Source organism: Buteo buteo, chromosome 2 (assembly GCF_964188355.1).
Source record: "Buteo buteo chromosome 2, bButBut1.hap1.1, whole genome shotgun sequence".
Taxonomy (NCBI): Eukaryota; Metazoa; Chordata; class Aves; order Accipitriformes; family Accipitridae; genus Buteo; species Buteo buteo.
Genome location: NC_134172.1, coordinates 11,160,581 through 11,183,545, shown reverse-complemented (window position 1 = coordinate 11,183,545; position 22,965 = coordinate 11,160,581). Strand labels below are relative to the sequence as shown.

The 22,965-nt window shown below is 37.1% G+C and overlaps 1 protein-coding gene across 1 annotated transcript in view; it reads left to right on the top strand.

Annotated features, from left to right (window-relative positions):
- PTPRN2 (protein tyrosine phosphatase receptor type N2) overlaps positions 1-22,965 on the top strand; it is a 662,435-nt gene that overhangs the window by 153,935 nt on the left and 485,535 nt on the right. Inside the window, 1 exon segment of the mRNA XM_075022535.1 lies at positions 16,018-16,131. Within this exon segment, the coding sequence (XP_074878636.1) occupies positions 16,018-16,131 (114 nt within the window).

The window sequence follows — 22,965 nt, the reverse complement described above, 5'->3', positions numbered from 1 at the left end:
TGATAGACTTGACCTAGCATCCCACACTGTACAGATGGAACCAGTTTAGATCCTAAACATATTTGCATACTCTCAGAAAGGCTTATTAACACCTGTGAAGAACACCATTGTAGTTAAATTGCTTCTAGACCCCCTCTGCATGCATTTAGCTAACTCCAGTGCACCTGCTTTTTGGGCTTTCCCCAAGTGTCCTGTTTCTAATTAGGTGCTGGTGTGAGCACCTGCTGCTGGAGACAGGCTCTGGCTTTACCTGACCTCAGTTCAGGCACTCTGCTGAGTGTGAGTTAAAAACTGACAGTCTCTCCAGAGTTGGTGCAGAGAGGCACTTTTGCAGAGTGCAATTCATCCTACCTAAAATTTGAAATATCTTCTGAATGTACTCCCTTCTCTTTTGCTCTCTTGGAGATTCTCCTCTTGGAGACTTTCCCCTTTCCCTGTAGTGTTCTTCATTTCTTCTAAAAATCTCCATAGGTCTTGTGGCTTCCATTGTATACATGCTGTCTATTAGTTAAGATACTTTATATTAAAAACTGTCAAAGAAAGGAAAGCAATTTCATACAGTTCCCAAATTAATGACAGTCTGCTTGCACATTGGTTGCTTTCTGTTGGCATCTGGGTCCTAGTACAGACTGCCATTCTTAATCATATTTTAATTTTCAAATAAATTGCTTTCATTATCCTTTCATTTACAATACCATGTGTGCATTACTGCTCATTAATGTTTGTCATCTACTTTGCTGAGACTGGGTTTTTAAATAGCCATGGTTGCAATACAGTAATTAAAGATGATCCATGTTGGTTTTGTAGAAATTATTCTGAAGCCTTCTTACAAAAAAAAAAAAAAAAAAAAAGGAAAACCAAACCGAGAGTGCTGTTGAAATCAATTCCTTAAATGTATGGAAGCAGCTTAGCATAAGGCTTTGCCTGTAGGTAAAAAGAGGGCACTTCTAATGGTTTTACTAGAATGATGCCTAATGATGGATCTGTATGAAAACTATATTTCTCTGTAATTACTGACAGGCCTGTTGTTTTTGAGTGTAAGATTTTATACTCAATATAAAGTAAGATTTTTTCATACTGCTTTCCAAAATTTTAATTCCAATGTCTGTTTAGCACTGTTAGTTTCTATTCAGCCAATTCTTTCCCCCCTTTTTCCACTCCAGATACCAAAAACATGAAGGGACTGAAACAACATGACAGGGATTTTAAAATTACAGTTTTGGAACAGAATCCCTGTGGGACAGAAGTCAAAACAGTAGCAGTAACCTCTGTCCTGATTTTGGCATAGCCATCTTCCATAGCTTGTACATCATAATACGGAAATTCTTCCTGTATCTGCACTTGCAATTAGTATTTGCTTGCCTATGACACAGCCTGTATGACTGATTTTATGCACACACAAAACTGTGGATCTCAATACCTGTGCCTATCTGATATTTTTATTCCTTTGCTCCTTCAGTGTATGTGCTCAGCTTTGAAAATCTGGCCCTTAGGGATCCTGATGTCAATGTTCAAAAGTAATGTCTCTAGTGATATGGCACAGGAGTAAAGGAACAATTATACATTATTCAAAGAGAAATTTAAATGGATTTTTGAGGTATGATACTCTTTATGAACTGCCAGAGAATTAGTTGTTTTTCTTGTACTAATATTTTAAGAACCAACTTCAGGTGATGGATATATCCTAACATAACAGTGCTTGGCCCCAAGAGTTGGTGCACTCTTCTTGATGGGACTTGAGTCCTGCAATCATCTGCAGCGCTTCTGTGTCACACTATGTGGTCATGGCTGAAGAGGTCTCTCATTTATATCAGGCTGCATTTGCTTCTGAGATGAGATGATGAAATACGTTCTGCTTCTTTCAGTCTATGCCATTATTTGCTCCTAAAGAACCTTGCCCCCTCTCCATGACTAAGATCTTAACACTCTCTCCCTGGCTCAGAGCAAAAAGCAAAAGTCTTAAGAACCAAAATTACTGATGTTCCCAGTTTTTTTCTACAGTTTGTATATCTTCATGGAAGTGTAATGAAGGGAAAATATTTGGAAATGTGAAAGTATAGTAGAAGCGAATATATTTGGAAATACAATTTTTTTTGCAGTGTTGTTGCACTCTGGTTAAAATAACACTCCATAAATTATTCAAATAGTATAGTAATAATTGCAAATAGTTAGATTCAATTAATGATAAATCAATAGATTCAAATTAGTAATAAATTTTTAAATTTGCTTATTTGACCGATAGAAGAAAATGCGACACCTTTCTTTTTGAACCTTCTCTTACTTTGTTATTGTACTGAAGCAAGTTGAAATAGGTGTAATGCCTCCTCTTAGTGTTTATTAGCTGAAAAGTCAAGCTGGGTGAAAACTGAGAGTAGCGCCTCAGCTGGGATTGAATCCACAGATTTTTTTTGAGTTTGTTCTTTTGTTATGGCTAATCCATTCATCACAGCTTTGTGGCTTTATTCGTATCAAGGTATATATCTGTTCAGTTTAATGATTTAGATTTTAGTTTTGCCAGATCACCTTCAGTATGTGCCCCTCTCTCTTTGGTAGCTCTGGAGGAAACCTGTCGCAACTACACTACTAATTCATCTGTCCAATCTCATTTGCAAGGTTCGGTGAGCTGAATCAGATTTAAAAACACTTTTTCCTAAAACTCAGGCCATTTAGTATGAAAAGAAACATTGCCTTTGTTCATTGTTAGAAATAATACTTTCTCTTATTTGAAATTTCTCTGTTCTCACTAATGGTGAAAAATGGAAGATGAGAAGGTAGAGAAGTTGATAACCCTGCTCTAGGTCATCTAAATACATTGTGTAGGTAAAATTGCAGGTTTACTAGGGAGAGTGTGGTGAGCTTTGGGAGTATATCTCAGAAGTTATTTTTCACTGAAAGAAGGCCAACAATTATGCCTTTGTGAAATGAATTCATCAATCCCATTCTAAATGTAAGAGAGCCCGTAGCCATATCACACTGTATCATGATCCCATAAGACATTTCAACCTAAGTGCAGTCAGTACTTTGAAATCACATCTGCATAGGAAACTTCAGTGCCAAAGAAAGGTGTGTTTCTGCTCCAGTAGATGGTCTTCATCTCATGGGCTCCGTGTTGCAGCAAAGCTTTAAAATTTCCTGAAGGGTATGATATGATAGATGCAGCATTCTGCAACTGCTTTTAATTTTCAGGTTTTTCTAAAATTGTGGGAAAGCAAGACAGCCATGGAACACTAAGGCTGCAGTAGAGACAATTGCTTAAGCAAATAGTTATTTTTAAGCATGGAAATATTCCCAGTAGCATCTGGGAGACTTGCAATGAATGTAAATTTAGGCATGTGCTTAACAGTAACTGAATGCATTGGAGTTTGTACGGAAAGAGACTGTAACACGACATCCTTCAGAAGTACTTGAGACCTCAAATGCTTATAAATATTTGCCTTAAATCCAAACCTGAACTTTGTTTGAAAGACAGAGAATTCCATGAGTGTAAAATTTGTTGCAGGATATTCCTTCCATTTTCAGGGCATGCATAAATATACCAAAGACAAAACTTTGAGGGGTCATAGCTCTCTGGATATGGTGACTTGTGGATGGTTAGTCATTCTTTTGGGTGGAATAAAGGTAAATAAATTATTTTCTAATTTTTGCAGTATATCATTACATTCTCTGATAAAGTGAGTGTCTCTAAGTATATGCTCTTCCTATTTACAACTTTTCCTGTGGTGGGTAATGGTGTAATTCTGTATAAGCTGATTATAACATGCAAATACAGTGACAGTTACAATTCATCATAATTCTGGATGGGCCCAGATTTAGATTTCAGTAACCAGATAATCAGAAAAGGTGATTAGACTAAAAATCGTAATCAGAATGGGTGCAATAAGGCTTTGCTACTCCTGTTCCAGTACATGAAGGGTATTAATATTCGAACAGAAAATCAGAATCTGTGCAGAGATGAAGACAGGAAAGAGAAGTAGTAATGCGGTTAAAGAAATGTAATGTTGTCAGTTTTGCATAGATTGTCTTACTATGGTCATGTTTATCAAGGTTTGAGGAATATCCCACCTACTGTGAGAAGACTTCCCTTAATGCACTGAAGCTGCTGCAATAGCTTTAGAGTAAGCAGTGAATGCTTGCTTTTCAGTAATGTAATAGGGATCTATGCAACCCTTGTCTCTCTGTATAAGAGGTATCAGTAATGTCAGTGAATTGCTGAGGACCTGCCAACAATGTTAAAAAAAAAATATCTTGTTTATGTAGATATTTTTCTGTTTGTTTCGTGGTATTAAAATAAGCAGAGCAGAAAATAATAGATGTTTTGGGTGGTGGGTTTTTTTTGTTGGTTTTTTTTTTTCTTTTTTTGAGTAACAGTCACTGTCCAGATAAGGTGAGGGCTAAAAGATTTCTCTTCTTCATACCACATAATATGCCATTTTCATTTTGTGCTGCTTATAACCCTGAGTGTCACAGCTTTCTATTCTAGTCTGAATAGTCAATGAAACATTATGAAGCCGATAAGAAAAGCTGGTCCCCGTTACTTGGCAACGGCTGTTAAGCAGAGCTGAGTGCTGTTGATTGAGAAGATTAGCTGCCATAGATAAACCTCCTCTTTTTGCTGCCCTGCTGCTTATCTTTCCACCCATAACAAGTTGCACCAAATATGACAGCAGTCAGTGGTTTAGGCAGAATATGAACTTTGTGGCAAACGAAGTTTGTGCAAAAGACTTGGGGTGCTGCCTTTAAAGTCTTGAATTTATTAAGATTTGCAGGTTGTTTTCTGGACTGTCCTTTCTTGACTTTGGGGTGAACATTTTTATTTTAAAGGCTGATGCTCCAGGTGTGAGAGAAAGGGGATGTTCAGCTCCTACATTGTCCATTCATAAATACTGAAAATAGCAGCAAATTTTTTTATCAGTTGTCTCTGGCTCCTGTTCTTAGCAACGTTGAAGAAATAAATGACATACGCTGTAAAATTACTGCAGTTACTAGATATGTAGAAGTTGGATTAAAAGATAAAAATTGACTATTTTGTTTGATGCCTTTGGGAGAAAATGCCATTGTAGATTAAACAAAAATGTCTGGCTGCATCAAAAATTGTTTATATATGTACATGGCTTGGAAATCTTTCTATTTTAGGTATATCCAAATTACGTTTCATCAGAGAAGGATTTTGTTGACAGGCGAATTAGAGCTGAAATAGGGCTAGGGTAGAAAGTGGTGGTTTTTTCACGATGTCTTTTCTCTTTCCTCTCACATTTTTAAAATGTTGCTTTATCCTTTTGCTTTCATTAGTGATTGTACAGTTCTGTTTACATTTTTGCCTTTGGAGAGGTCTTTGCAAACCTTTCCACTGGCCAGAACGAGAGTGTAGGCTTGACTGGTTGAATAACTGGGGAATGGCAAAGCACTGGCAGAAGAGTGAAACTCTGAGGTGACATCCTTAAGAAAAGTAGTCTTTGTGCAAGGATCTGGGTAAATAGTTACTCATCTAGTACGTGTTGTAAGTTCAGAAATATTATTTAAATGCGTGTTGTTGTTTTCAGTAATCCAGCAGAAGCTTCAGAATCATAGATTTTGGGTCAAAGCATTTTTCTTCACTTAAGATTGCAATCGTTTTTGTTAGCTCTATCAAAACATACTAAAAAAAAGTGATGGTTTCTGCCTGGAAGAGCATTCATCTGGAGTATAAGAAGAGACAACAAACAGATATACTGTTTTCTGTGTAGTTCTGTTATCCCAAGCAAGAACCTGGCACTTCATAAGCAATATAGTATGAGGGAGAAATTTAGAAAGATACAGTATGGCGCTCATTAGTAAAATATTATTTCAGTGGGTTTTTTTGCTGATCCTGTAGTCCTCCTGGCTTTCAAGTTTGTTTGGTTTTTTTTTTATTTTGCATCTTTGATGAACTGTTATTTCCTCCTTTTGTAAGATGAATACTTTGTTCAAAATTATTCTTATTTATTCTAGCTTTGAAGAAGTACATGTGCTGAGTATACAATTTCTGTACTTAACCACTCGAATTGCAGGAGACTCTTAAGCTGTGAGCAGCTTAAATTCTGCCCCCAAACTCCAGTTAAATAGTGGCTTTTGTGTACAGTATGTTAAAAAGCATATTACAACTTACAAGTATGCTCAAATGTTAAATATTTCCTGTGAGCTGTATGTATTCTGTCAATAAGACAGGAAGAAATTTGGAGTTGCACATTTCACAAACATCGAGGAGTCTCTGCTCTGCACCCATTGCAAAAGCAGAAAAATCTTGCTTTTCAGATTCATTCTTACCATAATTTTAGACACTGCAAATCTTAAAAGTTGTTATGAACTGTAACACACACAACTGAAGAGAATTAAATACTTCTGAAACTGCTCCCAGTCCTGTTCCAGATCTCTGTTCCCATATCATTTCATCTGTCTGCAGGCTTACTTATAGAGACAAAAGATCATCCTCTATTCTGAAGACTTCTGCGCTGGAAAAGGCATTTCACCATAGGGCTTTTTCCAGCCTGGAGATAATCTCTTTTGCTTCTCTCAATGTCCTTTCCAAAATTTATCACTCATTTTAAAATTTGGACACCAGAACTCTGTATTCCCACACTGACCTCATCCATGCTGCATACTGAATGACGTCACCTCCTCATTCCAATTTATTGCTGTCATGTTCCTATATCCGCAAACCTTATTAACGCTTTTGCCCTGGTATTGCCTCAGACTGAATGCCGGGGTCTGAACCAAGCAAGGAGGACTGTAATGTCTCACGCCCTCCACCTATTGCCATTAGCAAAGCTACGGGCAGTGCTCAGGCTGCGTCCCACAGCGGGGGGACAGCTGTGTCCGGACCTCTGATTCATTGTGATAGAAATAACTTTTCCAAATGCAGCTTCTGATAGGTGGTCCTAGGTATGTAACATCATATTTAGCTACTTTAAAGCACAGTTTGCTTGAAAACTGTCAGATTTTTCACGCTCTCCAGACTGTTCAGCAGAAACTGTTAGCATCCCTCTGTCAAAGTTTGCAGTGAGGTTCTTGGCTGTTCCAGTGCCCATGATGTGCTGTGGCTTCTGCAGGCATGCTGATATTTCATACTTGAGCAAGGTGCAGAGATCTCCGAGATAGCTTCAAACACTTTTAATCAGTCCACAGGGTGCAACACTCTGTGAAGTTATCCTAGTTTATAAGGGTTTTCCCTCCCCTTCATAAAGGAATGCATTTAAAATTTTTGCTGATGTGTTCAGGTTGGCATAACGTAATTTTCTGTAATTTTTGTAATACTCTCCAGCTAGGGAACAAGATGGAGATCTTTATTACTATAATTTCATGCATGTCTGAAGTCAATTCCATTTAGAAATAAATTCAGTAGCTCAGATTACAAAAGTAATCTGTGGTCTCAATGAATATTGTCCTGCAAAGATCTAGAAAGCTTCAAGTTTGGCAAAGGTCAGAAATAAACCAAGTTTGCTCTAACTATTAAATACTGCATCTGATGAATATGAATGGAATGGTCATTAGTCATGTTTTCACAAGAACACTGTCTCCTGCAAACTCGTAATAACTAACTCTTAAAATACAAGTTCTTGGCACTTAGACAGCACAAGTTAAAACTTTCACTACTTTGTTTTTAATACAAAATGAAAATTAATGCAGAAATCCATTTTGCTGAACATGTTTCCTTGCAGAGTTATTTTTGCCTTGGGAATACAGATGCAAGAGCAGCTACAGTCAGATCACACAGTGAAGACATTGCCAGCACCAAAGTGGTTCTTGGCACCAACCGAAAATGTAATGGGGATCCTTCAAGTGACTGAAGTACATCTCAGTGATACTTGGAAAATTAGTGTGCATAAATAAGCATTAGTATATTTGCATCTCATTGCTTCCATAAATAAATTCTTAGTCCCTCCAGTAACCTCTGTTCATAAATGCATACTGAGTAAAAAAAAAGAATTGTTCATGTTCCATCATTCCTCATTGCTCTGGCTTAATTTTAAACAGTGCAAGCAATAGGAGCTCCACTACTCTTGCAGGAGGGGGTTTAACAGCTTCAGAATAGTTTCTCCCTGCTTGAAACGTGTTCTGATTCAGAGTGTTCAGTTTTGTCTTTTCACTGCATTTCTCCCAATAATGTCATAAATAATTGATCAACCGTGTTGCATAAATTTTTAGTCTTTTCCCATAAAGAATCAGATAGTTCAATGCTTAAGGATCTATGTGGCTATCTCCTTTCTCTCCTTTTTCTCTGAACTTCTCTAGTTTAGCTTTCTGGTAATGATGTGGTCAGAATTTGGTGCAGTATTCCATCTTTATTCTGGAAAATTATTAGCTTTTTCTAGATGAGGGGTGCTACATGGCTCAGATTTTTCACTAATGAGATAGCAATGTAAAGTATAAACTTACACGTTATTCTTGCAGTCCAATGACTAAATATGCTAAAGAAAAAGAGATAGCTTTATTGTAAGGCTACTAATACTTGACTTATACTTCAATTTAAAGTAATTTTCCTTTTGGAGAAGGATTTATATGTTTATGTATTTTCTCCCTTTTCTCTTTAGTACAAGTATTGACAAAAAAGGAGTTGCTGTTCAACTGATTTTGAATGCAAGCTCTTTTTTCTTTGAGACATCATAGCTAATATTGAGTATGTAGTTTTGCTTAGAAAAGTCATCTTAATGTATTACAATTAGAGCTTCTTGGTTTTCTCAAGTCTGGATTGGTCTCTGTGATCAAAATTAGAGGCAGGTGGTTTCTGTGGCTTACAGACCGTAGTGGTCATCTGGATGTGGAAGATATTGATTCAGTCACACTTTGTCATCCTTTGTTGTCCTCATCATGCAGCCAAACCCAGCTTCTATTCCACATAGTTACCCAGGCTGCAGAAAGTTCAAGTCTGATTCTCTAAGAAGTACCAAGCTATTCAAGCATCACTCAACTTGAACAGTAACTCTAGCAGCAAAAATTTAAGACTTGCTTTCTTTTCATCTCTACTTTTTCCTCTCCTTAAACTCCCTCCTGCCCTTTCCTCCCAAGGCATGGCCATTATTTCTGTGGTTGGGAGGCCTGTGTGCGACCTGTTGAGACTGAGGTTCATTTCTGTACTCCAGATTGCAGAAAGTAGGCATTGAAATTTGGACCTCTCATTCTCTTAGCTGAATAACTTAACTCAGGGGCTTTTTGGAAGCGGGAAGCACTTCCTTTCATGGCAAGCCTGCTCTCCTCTTGCTTTGTTAAACTGTAGCTAGCTTTTTCATGGTCCTTTCCTTCCCTCCTTTTGCTGTACACAAGAGAGCAGGATTTTTTAGTTACTTTCTCTACACTTTACATATTTCTATTTTAACTTAAAAAAAACCTCTCAAGTGAAAGTGTGCATAATATTCTGGGACCGTCCAATCCACCACTTAAATTAGCAGGTTAGCACAGAAATAGTTCCTGAAATGATATTTCCCCTCTGTTGAAGGTTATATCTTTTTTTGAGGAAGGAATAACGGAGTCCTCCAGAACTTGCTCTCAGAATTACTCCTTGAGACAAGGGGACTGTAAACCCCAGAGGAGCGATTTGCTCTCAGATGTGCCTCGGGATGATTTGGAGCTTTGCAAATCCCAGCCCTATCACACTGTTTGCACAACAGCTAACTAATGCTGCTGTTAATGTGAACTTTTATCTTTGAATATGAGCACTTTCATAATCACTAATATGCCATCAAGTTCTTTCAATCAGCAGAAATAGTCTGGGGTTTTAGGTTTGAGATTTTTTTGGTTGAAAGCAGACTGTCCATCCACTTTTTTCTTTAAATATCTGTGTCCAAAGAGGTGAGGAAAGGCATTAAATCTTGTTAGAGTCCTTTTATAGGGCTGTCAGGTGGTCTGGCTTTCAGCAGAATTTACAAAGTTACCTTTGCCTTCCAGGCAGCAGTTTATTTAGTAGCTGAGAAAGAGTGTATTTACTAGACTGTTCTTAAGACTATCCACTGCATGGTACTTTCTGGTTGGATTAAAAAAAAAAAAAAATTCAAATTTAGAACATTGTTGTTTTCTGCTTCTTATGGTGTTTCTATTAAATCTACAACATAAATCTACAAAAAAATATGCTTTGTGTTTTATTTACAGTTGAGGATTTACTTTTATTGCATAATGTTTTGTGGCTAACACACTAGCAAAAGCAGAATACCACCACATACTCTTTTTAAAACAATCTGTATGCACTTTGCTTACTTCTCTTAATAATACATTACTTCCAGAAATAACTCAGCCTCTTTTTTTTAAAATTGTATTTCTTAATTTTAAATAACTGCCTTAAAAACTTCCACATTCCTATCGGCCACGTGGATAAGCAAGACTGAGGGTGGCTGTAACTGCATAGCACTGTATTCCAGATGAAGTCAAATGGATCTGAAAGCAATAAATTTAGAAGGTGAAGAGCTTGAGCTCCAGGACTGATCCCTGAGCACGGAACTGTCCACTAGATGCCACTATGACTGCTCCGAAATGGAAATCACCCAGGACTACTGAGGCTGCACAGAGATAAGCAAAATAAAATGGTAAAAAGGTTTTAAAAGTTTAACAGGGGGAGATTGCCTCCTAGGAAAGCTGCATTCTCGTGGAGCGCTGCAGCTTTGCAATGCAGTTAACTGTGATTGCAAGCAGCAGCTTTTGTGACGAACTGCTGCAGTGAGACTTGTAAGCATTTGCTGTTTGAAAGCATTGGAGTAGTATTTTCAAAACATTGCATGAGAAATGACACTGTAGAAGCCACTGTTGCTCTATCCATATGATCTCTACCTTGCTTGTAAAGAGAATTTTAAAGTAGAGGTATAAATTATGAACAAATCTATTTAATAAATGGAATATTAAAAATATGCAGTTTGCTGAAGAGCTTACTTGTAAATGTTGAATGTGAGTTTGTGGACTATGTCTTCCAAAATAAGCCTCCCTCCTGGTATGCAACTTAAACATTACCATTCCTTGAAGAGGACATTAAGTTTTTATTTTTTTTATTTTTGGAAAAGGGTTTTGAAAACAAACACCTTACTGGAGAGAAGCAGCAGGGAGAGAAGAGTAAAATACTTTAACAATCTCTCATACTTCCTAAAACATTTAATATCTGTGACCTTGAAGTCCAGTATCATGAGACTTTTGAGATGCAAATATTATGTTTCCCATTGGAAAATGACTTAAATATTTCTGGTAGGCAACTCAGACTCTAACCTTGGGTTATAAGACATCAAGCACTGGCCTTTTTGTTAGTCCTGGACTGCTCTTGGATCTTACAGCACCTTAAACCAATAGCTGGGGGAAGGAGTGTGAAATAATGTCCATATTCAGTGAGAAGAAAGAATCCTTTTCTTACAGAAGGTTAAGTGGCCAAAGAATGATGCCCACTGAAAACTCCGCAGAAACACTAGAGGAAGTTCTCTGATTAAGTGCAAGAGCCCAGATGATACAGTCCAAGGTGGCAGCAGAGGCCCTCAGACACACCACTGAGCTGTGGATTTTCTTGCTACAGTACGACACAGGAGCAAAGCACAATGCCTGCAATATGGGGCAAAACTTCTGTTTTACACAAAGCTCTATGTGATAATCTTGTAATGATTGTCAGGTGATTAGGGCGAGGAAGCTGAAGCATTGGTCAACCCAGGTATGTGAACACGCTCGCTGCCTGGAAAGCCGCTTCTTTTCCGGCTGCTGTGGGAAGTTTGAAGAGCAGAAGAACCGGGTGCTTCAAAGCATCTGCTCGAAGGCTCCTTTGCAAAGGTCACTTGTCACTGCCATGTGAAAATTTCACTGCATGTAGATCTAAATAATTAATTACTGCAGAACACAATCTTTTAATTTACATCTATCAAGCTTTCATCAGCCTGCAGACGAGCTCCAGTGTCTCTACCAGTCCTCACAGCTTTGCTCCGTAGCAAAATACACTCAACAAGAACTCATTCTTTTTTTTTCTGGGGTTATTCAAAACTGTGCCGAGTCTTGTATACATCTTAGTTTCAATTGTCAGATTAGCCATACTTAGTGGTTCTAGGATGGAACATGTTTCTCTAGCCGAGGACAGCTTATTATACGCTAGGATGTTTTTTTGTAGGAAACACTACTTAGAATTTCATGAATCAGCTGTCCACAAATAGTCTTGCCTTCAGGGTGAAGGTGGTCACTCAGTGCAAATTTCCAAAGACTTTTTAGTACCTGTTAAGCATGTGATGCCTGTCTACCATACCAAGTGAACATGCTGGTGCAATCAACTCTTCAAAACTGTTTCAAAGTAGAGATTTTTGTGCTTTCCTTTTACATAATTCAGTATCTAGATGTCAGTCATGAACGTAACGTGGTGCTTCCTTCCTCAGTAGGTAATAGAGGTCATAAATATCCACCAATTCTTGGCAAATGGGCAATAATAATGAATTAAGATGGGAGTTTTCCGTTTGCTTCTAAACCTCTCTCAAAAAGCACCTTTCCAGAACTTGTGTTTTGACTTGTTCAAGGTTTAATCTATCGGTTGTAATTTTTTGACTGGAAGTTGATAAATATTCAGTGTAAATACATGTACCATGCTTCAGGGTGTTGTCTCTAACAAAGGAGGTTCATCTGCCACTATTTGAGATTTATTGGGCACCTGGGTTACGTTAAATTTGTGTCTTTTGATCTTAGCACCTAACTTTGTAATATGTAGTTGTCAAAATTCAAGATTTTAAATAGCAGCTTGTAAAAATTTAGGCTTGCATTTTTTCTCAAATATTAAACCTATTAGCAAAATAGCCATATACATAAAGAAGCATCTCACTGTCTCCTTGGGTATATTATTCTTCTGTTTTAGTCTCTTCTTTGGAAACAAACGTAGAAGCCGTCTAAAAGTCAACATTACCATGCTGTTAACGCAGATGTTTCCAGGTCTAAGTATAACTTGTAAGATATTACTATGGAAATTTCAGATACTACTTTTTGCTAACGGTTAGCAAATGATAGCACTTTAATAGCAACCATATGTGTATATTGATCGGTTGTCTCAGCCTTCCCTCATTCCGGGCATGTGTAAAGAGCAGATGTCTTTTGCATATTACGTTCCTTCTCAGAATACAATTTTAATCAAAGTTCAGTATGAACACACTCTGAACAGCTACAGGCATGCAGTGGATGGTGGTTATTAAAGCATCACTCATGCTTTGAACTTCCTCTGCTGTATGACATTTGCTGTAAAATCTGGGAGCTTTTCCATTTTTCTTTTTGCTTCATGACAACTTTGGGCAGCTCGCTTGTCAGAGGCCGTTAGAGGTCAAATGGGTGCGTGACAGGGTGCTCAGACACCAACACGCTGCAACAGCCCCGCATCGCCCTGCGCCAGAGGTGGGTGCAGCTGGTCTGGAAAGACGCACTATGTATTTACCCACTGTAAAGATCACAGTGGGTTTGGATAGTTCGTGGCAGACTAGGCTGGACAGTTTTTAAACATTAGCTGTAATTTAAGTGAAAATGAGGTTTGTGCTGGACCAAAGCCATTTCTGAATTTGGGCCACATCTGCCAAATAGATTTCTTGGGAAGTAAAAGAGGGGGAACTTTTACAAATATTTTTTTTTGTAAAATGGCTCTCCCTTGCCTCCCCCCCCCCCCCCCCCCATGTAATTTTAAGAAGGTTTGATTAAAAGGTACCCTGAAAATTGAATGCTCAACCTCAGTTTAATTTTTTAGGTTTTATATCTTGCCACAGAAACCTCACAATCAAATAAAAAATAAAAAAACCCAAACAAACCAACCCCAAACAAATAGAAAAACTCAGGAAAATTCCTACTTTTTTAAAAAAAGCTACTGAACTGAACTATGAAATCTACTATTTGCACAACTCCAGTCCAACTGTAATCCCCACTATAAAGACCCTCTGTAGTTTAGAGATGGTATTTGCCAACCGCTCCTTGGGGCATACTACTCCTTCTCCACTCTCCTAGTACTGCATTTAGCAGAGCAGAGCACTATTTGTGATTGCAGCCTCTTCAAAGCTTATTATGCCCATATTTCAAGTACAAAAGCCAAAGTAACTTGCAGTTTCTCCCTAAGCAGCCCCAGCATTTTGGGATAGATTGTATAATGCAGCTCAGACTCATGCGCTAACTGTTAATTTTAGAATTTAAATAGGTTTTGTTCTATTCAAGGGCAGTAGGCTAAATGTTTCTGAAAACTCTGGTTTTAGGAAGAAAAGTTAGGTCTCTTTTAGAGTTTGTGTGTGAATTAGCTTTTGCATCCATGGAGATATCTTTAAATGATACTTAACACAAAAACTTTAATTCGTGTTGAATGTGTATGCTCTTCTGGACTCTAAAATAAAGTTATATTTATCTTTAAGGTATGTTATCTTCAAAAAATCACGGAATATTAGCTGTTTATATAAACACAGATTTTTGTCCTAATTATTTGTGGCCAGTAATAGTGCTATTCTGAAATAGAGCTGGCTCGTTCAAGTTATGTTTCATTTTGAACAATCTTGTTCTCCAACATGGAAATGTTCTTCTATCCCTTTCTGATTCAAGACCTTATTTATTCCTGTTATCCATCCATTTACAAGTGACTGGTATTTATATACTTTGCTTATTTCCAATGCAACAGGTTTTTAAATGGAGATGAATATTTTAATCTGCTGTTAGGCTGCTTTATACATTATATGGCAGAAAACCAAAGCAGATCTGTGTGTGTGGTTTCTAAATTAAACCTAGTTTCCAATAACAAAATTAGTCAGAGGTAAGTTTTTAATTTGGATTAACTTAATTTGGCAGTTGTAAGTGACAGGAGGATTGGAAAGGCAAAGAAAGAAAAAATTGGCTAATTTCAATGAGGTATTTGTGTTTAACAGTGAAGGCTAATAATGCCCTTTTTCTGTATCCTGTATTGGTTTATTTTCTTTTATGCCATTATTTGTGTTTAGTGAACAGCTGGGCCAGTAGTTCCCATTTGTAGTCTTTTAGCTCTGTGAAGTAGCAGAGAAAGTAATGGACGTTTGCAAATTAATACTTACCGTTATTTTCTGCTAATCTGATGTAGCTATCCTTTTTGAGCATAGATGTAATATCAGAGCAGAAGTAATTACTCTGTTAAAACTAGTACTGGAGTAGAAAATTTTGCTAATTAAACTTGTTGCATTTAAATTGCTTCCTTTGGATCACTATATAGAAGAGAACTGTTTTGAACAATAAATGAAACCACTTTCTTTCTCAGAGGCCTAGAATTGCAGATGGTCAGATTGTGTGTGAAGCACCTAGGCTCTGAATTAGTCTTTTGTATGAAAGAGAGAAAGGTAATTTGAATGTTTGAACTCCCTGTTCCTCCCACGCATACACAGGAAGCTTGTCTCAAAATGAACAATTCTCTAAATAAAGACTAATAAGAAGCTAAATTAATTAGAAGGTGTGATTTGAAAAGACATTGATGAGAAGAGTCTGTCATTTTAGACAAATGGAATGGAGCTAAATAAATTAGGCCACATTAATATCTCATTGTTCTGTGAGCAGCTTTCTTTTATTGCATTCATTAGAGGGTACTTCTTGAAATGAGCCTTTACTAGCCATTACGGATTCAGTTCTCATTTACCAATGCCTAACACACAGCTTCTGCATTAAAAATGTTTCAGCAAATCCTCATAGTTTTTGCAAATTAATATTTATATTTCTGGATGCTGCACTTTTCATCTGCAACATAGTAGGCGCTGAACATTAAGGTTTTTTTCCCACTGAATTGTCAGTAAAGAAGTCTTACATCAAAAGATTTGGGAGGCAGAAGTCTGAAATGACTTTATAAAATAAACTGTATGCATAACTTGTACAGTAGAATCTTCCTCCAACTAATATTCTTTCCAGTATTTATTTATTTTGATAGAAAATACCCTGCCTCATGACTTCAGTAGTCCTTTGATAGCTTTTTAATGTGTCTTTTAAAAGGTTCCTTCAGTATATAATTAGGATACATTAGAAATGCGCATCTCATCACGCGTTTCTTCCTCTCAGAAAATGGAATGTATATTTTTCCTTTTCTTTTTCTCTCTCCTGCAGATGGAATATTTGGGAGATGTCAGCGAGTGCCAGTAATAGACATCTATAAATATGACATTTCACCCCCTGTTCTTCAGCGCCTAAGAATCATCCTGGAGAAGCTCTCACACAGAGGTATAGTAAAAATTCTGGAGTAGGCTTAGTTGCACTGGGGGTTACAATTATTTTGTGCTCCCTCGGAGGTGATGTCTTCAGAAGTTTTCGAACGCAGTGTGTTTCAGGCCTGGTAGTACAGACTTTATAAAAGTAAAAAGCCTTCTGACTCACTGAATCTACAACAAGGAGTTGGTGAAGCAATTTCAGGAGAGGTGCTTCCTCCCTAAATAGTGCATGTCTGTGACTGACACTCTATACAATAACATTTTAGCATCTGTGATTGCTGGTGTCATATAAATAAATCAGTGGGAAAGAAAAACAATTTGCCATGTATACTTTTGCACCACAGCATATTTCAGAGTGCATGGGCAGAAAACAAAACTTCCAATTAGCTAGAAAGAGTTCTTAACTTTCTAATGAATTCAGATAAGTAGAACTGCTCTGACTTCATTACAAGCTGCATCTACTCTGTTCCTTTTAATTTTTATTCAGCTTTCTGAAGTCAATCTCTGTGCTCTTTCCAAAGCCAGAAAGCATGTTCTAGCTTCTGAATGGCATAACTTGAACTAACGAATCAAAACTTGGATAAAATGAAAGCCAGTATGGCAAACAAACTTTTTAGGTACTAATACATGAAATAAACCTCTGCTGTAGACAGCCACAGGACCAAGAAATCTTTGTAATCTAAATTGTTCCAAGAACATTGTTGGAACAGTTAATTTTGCAATTGCATCATCTGTGTGTGTGTTTGTTCCTAAATATTTTCTAGTTACAATCTCAATTACAAACCTAGTAATACTGTATTAACATAATGCTAGTTTAATTGTGAGAAAAAATTGATTTCTTGGAAGTTCATGACTATGCTTAGAGGCTGGACTACTAGTTTGGAAACCACTGATTTAGAGGTTTCAAAAAATTTCCAGGGATTTATTTCCTGTCCAGCAGCCCATCCAAATGAAGCAAACTCAGCAAAACTTGATTGTAGTAACTCCTGGCTGATTAACAGTTATGTGTGAATAGTACTTGTGGCTCTTTCACTTGTCATTTTCTAAAGGCTAAGTTATGCAAGCAAACTTAGAAAAATACTATTTAATCAGGGCAACATTGTATGAGCGGAAAAGCTATTATCTGCTCTCTGTTTGAATATAATGAAGATGGGGGGGGCATATTCCTTGCACTAAGACACCTAAATTGATATCTAAATTGATCATGCTTGCATGGACAGCCAGCATTCATTTACATTGCCTGAATATCAGTGATGAGTCCTATGTAAAGCTTCCTTCACGGGAATGCTGGAGGTAAAAGACCTGCAGGAGCCCCATGCCCTTCTGGAGGGGCACATATAGAGGCTGATGGGATACCCGAGGTCACCTCAGAAGATGCTTACCTGTCTCCATCTCCCTGACTACCATAAGGTTTTGGTTAGTTCAACGGAATTGATGTGACCTCCCGCTACTAAGTGCTTCTCTGATCAATAAACTAACCCTTCCTAGGATCTCTGTTACCAGCAACCCAGTTCCCTGGATATATCTGTTGCAGTAAACTGCAGTATGCTTCTTTTAAGGAAACTTGGGCATTGAAATTTGGACTTGTCTCATACTTTTTCATAGCAAGAGAATGACAAGGAACACACAGCTTGAAACTGTGGTGAAGAGTGAAAGCAGTTTTGCTTTTATCTTTTCTTACTCATGACATTTAGAGGTGCATACACAGATGTGTATATGCTTTGAACTGATATAAAAGTTTTGCAAGCAGTTTTTGTGGCCTGTAGGTATCCCAGTGAAAAGAATCTTAAATATATCTGTAAAAGATAATAGAATGCTAGAACACTTTTGTTCAAATGGTTGATGTGATAAAATCACCTTTTTTTTTTTTTTTTTTTACTCTCAGTACCCTTAGCGAATTCTGAAGTGTTTGGTGAGGACAGAAATATGGAAGGACTAGAATCAATACGGGCTATCAGCTTAATGTATTACTGACAGCAGATTGCTCAGACAAGACTCTGCTGTTTGCTAGTGCTATCAGATGTAGTATATCCAGCCCTTAGGTTGTGTTTTCTGGCTGTGGTGGTCACTTGCACAGTTAGTACTGTTCTCCTGCAAAGTGCGTGCAAAACATCATGACCATTTCTGCAGTATAGGTTAGCAAGACATTGTCAAGACCACACAGATGTTCCATGTTCCAGGTAACTTCAAGAAAGGGCTTCATTTTTTTCAGAGGTCTTACTTCCTTTATCTATATGATACCCTGTTGTTCTTGTCCTCTCCAAAAAGTACTGGCCAGCTCCACTTGGTGATGCCCACTTTCCCTGGAAAGGATAGGGGACAGCATCTGCTCTCTCCTTTTTGTAAACAGCAGGACAATTTTCTCTTGGAAGACTATATAGTAGGTCCCATGATAAGCAAAACTTTTAGTAATGTCTGTATTGAACACTGTCTACTTTTATTAGATGTAGATACAGTTAAGGACCAGATATTTTGGAGGTTATTAACTTGAGTGGTTTTCTAGGTTCTTACTTATTTATTTTTCTAATGTGAATTGGTTTTTCTTTTTTGTTTCCTTCCTGGTGTCTTCTTGCAATATTACTAAGCTCTTCTTTTTTTTTTCTAGCAATACTCTGTTGACATCTATTTCCATAGAATTAATAAAAAAAATAAAAATCCATAGAAAGCCTCGTAAAATTTACGTCCTCTTTCTTTTCTGTTTGCTGATCACTTTTAAGTGATGCCTATATTTCAGTCATGGTCCAAATGGAATATTGTATGGTCAGGTGCTATAAAACAAAGGACAATGTGATATGAATAGCAAATATCATTTGTGATTCTGCCAGCTCGAAATGTTTACTACAATAGGGAAGCATAGGACAGAGGCTTAGATGAGTGGCACACCTGATGATAATCTGTTTAATAAAGGACTTTGACTAAAATTGAATTCAGATTTCATAATGATACAGTTTTTATGTCTTCTTTACACATTGAGTCTATCTTTGTCTACACTGTCTACTAGTAGATTGATGATAGAAATGAATGCCTTGGAATATTAGATAGTTTCCCACAAAGAAATGATCTGTTAGCATTCAAATACCTTTGTTCATGGCATTTTCACTCACGCTGCCTTTGAGTCAGTCAAATCTTTCAAAATACCCTTCATGAAGAAGATTTTTCTGAAGATTCAGGTTTTATAAATGTGACTATCTATATGGGAAAAGCCCTTCTCACAGTTGCTGAAATGTGATGAATCACTTTCTGAGTTGGTAGTACTATGATTTATAATTTATGAGGAGTTGAAACATTTCTCATTGTCTGATAAACAGGACAATCAAAAGGATGCTGTTTAGATAGGACTAAATCATTGGTAAAGGGAAATGAAGGAAGCGTCAACACAGCAGGGTGAATGAGTAGTGCCCGGAGGAAATGGAAATACTTATCCCTATGGTTGGACTTCTGTGTCCTCCTGTCCAACTTGGGAGAAGATACTTCTTGGACTATACCAAGAACGGTAAATTATCTATGCACTTCCCTGTTTGAGCTAAAATGCACAAAATACTTTTTTTTTTTTTTTTACTTTAATGAATTAAATAGATTATAAAAAGTTTTGTTTTCTTCTTGTTCCAGCAATATTACTGCAAAGGCAAAGTGATTGCATCACTAAGATTGTGGAAAGTTTCACACTGGTGGTTGACCTATAAGACTAGGAGCATGGAAAATGAGATAGGAGGACTAATCATGGTACATTATAACTCAAGCATGTATGCATAAATGGTACTTGAATATCAGCATAAGCAATAATAAAAGAGAACAGTAGTATTTCTTGACTTGCTTACTTCAGGAGGGATTTCAGTTTCATAGAATAGTTTCTAACCACTGATTCAGACTAGCTGATAACATAACATGGTACTAACTCTGTGAAAGCGCAGCTGCCATAGCGATGACCATTACTTGACTAAAGAGGTCAGAGATGGAGCCTGGAGGACACCCTTCCTTAAAGACATCAGAACAAGGGTATTTGCTCAGCATCACAACAAGTGCCCACCTCACTTATGATTCTGCCTCTGCGAGTGGCCACTGTGCCTGTTCAGAGAAAAAAAGTAAGGGAAGTTCAAGCATTTTTCAGCGTTTGTACCTTCTCAGCATTATGTGCTTGGTGGCATAGGGTTCTCCTGAGCTAGAAGTTCTATTTTTGTGTTTGCTGGATGCCCTGTGGACACTGTTTCTAGCACAGTTCAACAGGACACTGTGTTGTAGAAACAAAGCACGGTAGACTAATAATCAGTAGTTTAGCTTCTGTTTTCTGTTTTACTTAAGTTTTAACTAAATTACAGCTGTTATCACTTTACTGCAGGAACCTTGCAGCATGGCTATTTAAAAAACAAATCTGATAAATGTTTTTTGGTTTGTTTATGTCAGTTGGAGTCATTAATAATGATTCCTGAGTACACTTGTTGCTACTTAATCTTTGCTATAACCCCTTCTTTTTCAAAACTGTACTTTAAAGGAAAGCGATTTCTTTCACACTGTTATGAAGGAAGTCCTGCTTAAGATATTCAAATATCAACAGTGTTATTAAGAGAACCAAAAAGAGTAGGATACACTTTTAAATTTATTTAGCAAGTCAGCAAGGTATTCTGGAGAGGCTCATGGGCTGTGGAAAAAGGCAACAGACTTACAGACTATTTGAAAAAAAATAGCACTTTTTTCCTCTTGTTTATTTTCTTTGCAACCCAGGAAGCTCTTGAACAGGAGAAAAAAATATTTGTGCTGAATTAATTCTAACTAGTTAAATGTAAGGTGATTAATATAACTTTGCTAGAAATAATATTATATTCTTACAGCAAATTTGTTTTAAAAACTAAAATGATTTACAATCAGTTAACTTGAAAATTGAAATGAATGTGACTTGTCACATGCAGCTTGTGAATTACGAAAGGGTTGCTAAATGTTTCAGTCAGGACTATTTTTCAAGGCAAAGTATCATTTGTTACTGCAAGGAAGGTAACGGACTTGAAAGTGAACCTTTATAGGCTCAGTTTTGAAATAAACTTAAAAGGAATAATGCAGTTGTTGCACACATTTGCAAGGTGATTATCACATCATTATGGAGGTATGTAGAAAGATGAAACCAGGAGAGGTAGAAGAAAGCAGGTTTTTCTTTAAATTTAAATATTGATATAAAAGAAGGCAAACTGTTCCTGTGGCCTTCAGGAAAAAAAAAAAAGTAAGTTTTACTTGAAAAGAGCAGTGCATTTACATCAAATTTCCTGGGCATCAGCTTGCTTCAGACATCTGTGTACGGAGCAAATTCTTCTCCTAGATGGCTCCTGAAGCCAGGAATTGAAGCATAAACCCCATGACATGCTACACTGGAGGAACTCAGCTGGGACTGGACATATTTACCTTCTCCCGGTATCACTGTCACGCTGCCTTAACTCTTTGGCTCAATGGACAATAATGCACTGAAAAGGTTGTAAAAAATTCCTGCCCTTGTTAAGTGCTAAAGCACCACTGATATTTTTTGGTCTTCAAAGACCTAAACAGAACTTCAGAAAACTAAGAATGAGTTTCAGAAAAAACAAAAAGATTTATTTATAAAGCAGCAAAAAGGATACACTTTGAAATCCTTTTTGGCACACCTATGTGTTGCATAGCACAGAATTAAAAAATATAGATTTTTTTTTTTTTTTTCCTATTTGGTTCCTTGTGTGGCTGCTCTGCTTACCAGACATAGTCTGATATGGCATTGACTTGCTCTTTGCCATATAAGACATTTGTGAAAAATGTTGTTTTCAGGAGCTTGGTATTTATGAAGAAAGTATTGGCATTCCAAAAATTTATTATAGGAGCAAAGGAGATTCTGTGTATTGTGGGAAAGATATTAGAAAGTAAAGAAGAAACCTTTTTTATATATATTTAGTTTTATCTGCGTTCATAGCACTGTTGTGTAAAGCTTTCCAATTTCGCATCATTTGACTATTGCTTTTATGTCATCCCAATAGCATCATATTCCTTTTGTTTAAAAAGAATGATCAATCAGAGCTTTTACTTGTGTTTTTGATAAAATAACACATTAACTAATATGTTTGATAGAAAGGAGAAAAGGTCTGCATGTCTCCTTTGTGTCATGTTTCTGTCAACTAGCAGCGACAATTGCTGACTGGGATCAGGATGTATCAAATTCTTTGTGGCCCAGATAACTTTACAGCTCTTCTTCCAAAGCAAACATAGAAATTAGTGATAATATAATGCAAATATCAAAGGCTGTCAATCAGTTCTTGCCTTGCCTCCTTTGTTTTTAAGATCTCTGTGGCACCTCATGGATTTTAACCTCTGCTTTAATGCTCAGCATTTTCCGTTAAGCTCTGTATGCTGGCTCTTCCACAGTTTGTTCTCTTTCTGATCTTTGAAACTTGGAGACAGTCTCGTTTCCTCCTTCTGTGGAAGAAGCTAAAGAAGTTTCTTCTCGTTACTGTTGGACTTCACTGAGCAAGCTTGCCAGGCTTCCTCTGGATGGCCTCGTTCTCAGCATTAGACTGAGCAACAGCTCAGCAGCAGAAAGTCTTCATATTTGGGTTATTCATTAACATACTGCCCTGTTAATGATGTCACATGTGGCTCTGAACTTCATTCTTATTTTCTTAGATCATTCTTTAAAAAATTGACACCTTCCACAGGACTACTGGACTGGGCATATACCAGGCTTGAAGTGATATGGGTACATAATATGTTTTTAAAACACACTTGAAACTGCAGCAATCAAATTGCAGTTCATTATCAGTTGTTCCCACACTTGGAATGTCAGCAAATATCAATTCAAGCATGAGATTACCTCTTTAGCTGCTGTATTCTCTAATAATGC